General features: G+C 44.1%; 1 protein-coding gene across 1 annotated transcript in view; it reads left to right on the plus strand.

Moving 5' to 3' along the window:
* The window catches only part of ttc7a (tetratricopeptide repeat domain 7A), a gene marked incomplete at its 5' end in the record, with an annotated part of 54,104 nt that overhangs the window by 31,173 nt on the left and 17,931 nt on the right, over window positions 1–5,000 (plus strand). The window contains 2 exons of the mRNA XM_080016236.1: window positions 2,191–2,303; window positions 2,612–2,746. Of these exons, the coding sequence (XP_079872362.1) occupies window positions 2,191–2,303; window positions 2,612–2,746 (248 nt within the window). The remainder of the gene's footprint in view (window positions 1–2,190; window positions 2,304–2,611; window positions 2,747–5,000) is intronic.

Genomic DNA, 5,000 nt, shown 5'->3' on the forward strand with positions numbered 1-5,000 from the left:
AAGAAGGTGGCCTGGTCCGATTAATCACGTTTTCTTCCACATCATGTGGATGGGCGGGGTTAGGGTCCGATCCAATCAAGCATATGTGGGATGTGTTGGAACAACAAGCCCGATCCATGGAGGCCCCACCTCACAACTTCCAGGACTTAAATGATCTGCTGCTAACGTCTTGATGCCAGATACCACAGGACACCTTCAGAGGTCTTGTGGAGTCCATGCCTCCACGGGTCAGAGCTGTTTTTGCCGGAAAGGGGGGGAGCTACACAATATTAGTGGTTATTAGTGGTGGTTTTAATCTTGTGGATGATCGGTGTATATATATATAAAACTATATATATACATATTATATAGATATATTTATTTTTGTTTGTCACATTTAGACACATTAAGTTATTATTATTATTATTATAGTACACCTCTTTCAGAAAACGAAATGTAAGGCCCACTTAGATGACGAACACCAGCACAACTCTTTAATCGCCGCTCCAAAAGTAATGAGGCAGCATACTCTTGAAAGCATTTCATTGGCTTTCATTCTTTGTTCTCAGCTATTGAAAATTTGATATGCAAATGTTTTAAATTTCAGTGCTAATTAAAGATAACACTTCCTTATATCCGTCTGTATGTGTCACAGTCGATAAACAGTCCATTCCCTTGCAATATCAGAGACAGCATGGATGTTGTTTCAATCACAAGCCCCTTTCACACATAGTCCCCGGTCAGTTATTGGGATAACCTTTCCTGCACCGCTAGTTATTTTCACTTTTCACACATGCAGCTACATTCAGGAACATTTCCGTTTTCAGCCTTTTCACACATGCCATGATAATGCTAGAATATACGGGGAAAGGGACAGTCCAGCAAAAGTGACTTGGTGTGATCCGGAGAAATTGCTGTAACAGATCTCCTGAGATATCGATCCCTGCTCCCATTCATCCACATGACCCCATGCAGGAAATTTTCCGGAACATTTCCGGGATAGACTGCATGTGTGAAAGGGTCTTTATTCCCTCCAACATGGGATATTTTCCGCATATTGCTTAAGTGCTATGACAACATGGCTGTTATGGCATCGGCTGTTATGGCCGTTGTAGTCCACACAGATTCTCACATACATAATGTCAGGCATGGGTGAGCGATCCATGCGAAGCCAAGCAGACACTACCCATTGATTTCCTCAAGACAATCGGCCTGCATTGTTCTGTTTTGGGAGGTCTAGTCATCTGTTCCCCTCGCCTCTGGCCTCCAAGTAGGCTTGCATGGATGGGCAGGGACCTCCCAAAACAGGAGCCTATTGCAAGAATAATTGTACTGCTTGGTCTCGCTGGAATAAAATTTGTCAAAACGGGTTCTGGCTGAAATGAAGCTAGCTTCAGGTTTGACAGGTCGCGTTGAAAGTGACAACAAGCGGAATTCCCATATCCACTGCAGTTCCACCTCATTGTGCTGTGTTAATTGTTCAACTTTCTTCTGTGCTATTTATCTCAACTATCGAACCATGACAATGTCATCGCTTTCAATGTCATCATTACAGCAGGTTCTGTTGTGTTTGTTCCCCTGGGGGGTTCATTCGCTGTTCTTTTTGCCTCCAGCTCTCTAATGTCTGCATGCGTTCCAGACCATTGCTATATTCCAAATAGAATTGTATTGCTTACTCTCTATCTGTATATACTGTATTCTATATATATTTATATACAGTATATGTACTTTTCAAAGCAAGTAACAAAGTACATAACATCAATACAATACCTACACAATCAAGCCAGTTTCAATTAGTTGAACAAAGCTCTTATGATATCATAATGATATTATGTTATGAACATAAATATGTTGATACCATATCTGCTATTTATGTCAATAACAATAAACTGTACATAAATGAGTAATCTGTGAATGAAGCTTTTGCTTTGTGCTCTTTATATGAACCTCCGAGAGTTGTCTACACACGGGAATGGTATTGATTGTCTAGAGTATTGCATGTATTTTTCGGCCGTGTGTTTGCATTGTGTGCATGCATTGTATTTGCTTGAGGGAAAGCGTGCCTGTACGTGTCTGATTATCACCTTTGGGGCTTGTGTATTGAGCACACCAGTTTGACTGAGTATTCATTGCTCTGTGTGTGTGTGTGTGTGTGTGTGTGTGTGTGTGTGTGTGCCCCCGCGCATGTATGTGTGTCTGTGTGTTCCTCAGTGAGGCAGATGACAACAGCAGCGTACCAGCGGCTGACAGACCCGAGGCGAGCCCTGTGGCCAGAAAGCCCTCCGCCACACTAACCCTGCCCGACTTCCAGGATGCCTCCACGGGTCCGCCTCAGACGCACACGCACGCACACACACACACACACACACACACACAAACACACACACACACACACACACACACACACACACACACAAACACACACACACACACACACACACACACACACACACACACACACACACACACAGACACACACAAACCTGGATGTTTATTAAGAATGTTGCAGTTCTGAACGGAATTTGGGGAGTTGTAGTAGAATCCACCAAACACAGAAATCAGCTTTTTTAAGAACTAAAACTATGGCGCTGTCAGTCTCCAGACACACTCTGATTGGTGGCATTCCCCGCAGGTTCGCTCAGCGCTCCGTCGGTGGCTGCCTCTCGTCTGGATGCCGCCCTATCCGAGGTGTCCGCCATCAGCTCCGCCCACCGCCATGGCCCAGCCTACATCTGGACCACACTGGAACGCATCTGGCTGCAGGCTGGTAAGGCCCTGTTGTATTGCACTGTCATGCTAATGCAATTCTTTGGGTTGCCACAGAAAAGAGCCGGGCTGAGAATTTGATATTATTATTGGTTATCGACTTTCAGCAGCATTGTATTATGTCGACATGCAATTTTTTTTGCTGTAAACTTAATCTGCTTTTCTGACAATAGAGTTTTGGCATAATGTCATACTTACATAATATTATAGTATTATAGATCTATTATATCATAGATGGATTAATTGGATGTGCTGATAATAAACTAGTCGACTTTGATTGTCAGCACATCTATAAGCATAATGTATACAACGAGATCTTTCAAGTTTTTTGACCGTTCATAAAAATGAACTTGAATAGGGTTGCTAAAGATAAAAAATAAAATATTTATAAAATATCTATCATTTTTATATACATCTTCATAACAAAAAACAAAGAAATTAATGTTTATATTACAGTGAATTTATATAGTTCTCTTGCAGACCACAGTGCAGCATAAAAACTATGTAACCTCAGGCCGAGTTCAGACTGCATCCGACAGGTTTTTGGAGATCGCCGAGCAAAGCCCCAGATCGGAGGCAAATCGGAGGCAAATCAGAGCGCGCTCCCGTGAGCGACGAGCGTGTGGTGTCAACTACGTCAAACGTGAGCCGACTGCTCGCCGAGCGCTCGCCAGTGGCTCGCAGAGAGCGGCGAGATATCAAGCAGCTTTAATAGCTGGTCGTGTCGGGATCGAGTCGGGAGCGACGCAACGAGCTACAGCCAATGAGAGCAGAGACGGGGGGAGGGAGAGGGGAGGGGAGGAGTCGAGAAGGAGAGACGGGAGTGCACCGGAGCAGCAGCCAGAAACACTCTCCTATTTCTTATTTCAATTCTGCGTCTGCATTTTTATTGTATATTTTACAGTGATCAAGAATCGAATTAATATAAGTAGTCCTGTCCCCGCATGCTTTCGTGACAAAACGTAGTTTGGAGACCCGACAGACTCGTCGGGGGGATTCCTCCTGGTGAAAGATCTTTTCACGTGTGACCCGCAAGGACTTTCACAAGACAGAAAGCCGCGTAGTGTGCCTATGGCATTAGTCGTCTATACATAGTTGTGTGTGACCTGCTTTCCAGGGGAGAGTGTGATTTTTCCTCTCACCCGGGGGAGGAGGGCATGGAGGCGGTGGGGGTGAGGGCTGCAGGGGTATTGTTTATGCAATCGGAGCGACGCAAACACAGCAGTCATGTTGTTTTTTTTCTGATAGCGCTTGGGTCACGGGGATTGAGAGCCGAGCTACGGTCAGAAGCCCTGGCATCCTAAACATTCAGCTGGCTGCTTTGCCTCTCGTGTCCCTTGTGCAAAACAACAACCCGGGAGGAGCATTGGCATTTTAGACGTTTGAAGTATATATATCTGTGTATATTCTAGTCTGCAAACTTGACTGGAAATGAGGAGGTGGTGGATGAGTAGGTCGTTTAGTGACATGATAAGGTGAGAAGGTCTGGTCCGGCCTCTTTTGCAGCCGAGATACTAAAAGAGTCCCCGGTACATCAGGATAATATCCAAATACAGTGGTACCTTGACTTACGACTGCATCTGCTTAAGACTAATCCAAGATACGAGTAGCGATAGTCGTGAAAATTTGTATCGACTTGCGACCGACTGCTCCAAGATACGACCGTGGAAATTTGCAGTTGGTGCGTCGGCGGCCAGTCAGCAGTCAGTCAGCAGTCAGTCAGCGGTCAGTCAGCAGTCAGTCAGCGGGCAACCTACATCGTGTGTGCACGTAGTGGCTTATCAATATTTTTTTCATCTTCACTGTGTTTGTGCTGTGTATTTTGTTTATTTTCACCCTTCATGATTTCATAATTGATATGGGAAAAATTGCTTCGACATACGACTGTTTTAACATACGACCATTCTTATAGAATGAACAGTCGTCAGTCGAGGTACCACCGTACTGCACAAATAGTATACAAAGGCAGTTATACCTTCCAGGAGCTAGACTACTAAGTTGTGTAGAGAAAATCATTATGAGTGAGTGAATGTTATTGTCAAAACATTGTCTACATTATATGGCGGTATCCTCGTCTAAATACAGTATAGTATGGTGCATTTTGGGGTACAATGGGGTTCCCAAGGAATAATAAAGTGCTCACCTTACCTACAGTGGCTTATCAAGGTCAAATTTGTACCAAATGTGTATCAGTGAGGTAATAACTTGTCAGGTAGAAAAATGACAAACAAGTCCCCATTACAATGGTACAGTGA

Source organism: Zeus faber (assembly GCF_960531495.2).
Source record: "Zeus faber genome assembly, chromosome: 16".
Classification (NCBI taxonomy): Eukaryota; Metazoa; Chordata; class Actinopteri; order Zeiformes; family Zeidae; genus Zeus; species Zeus faber.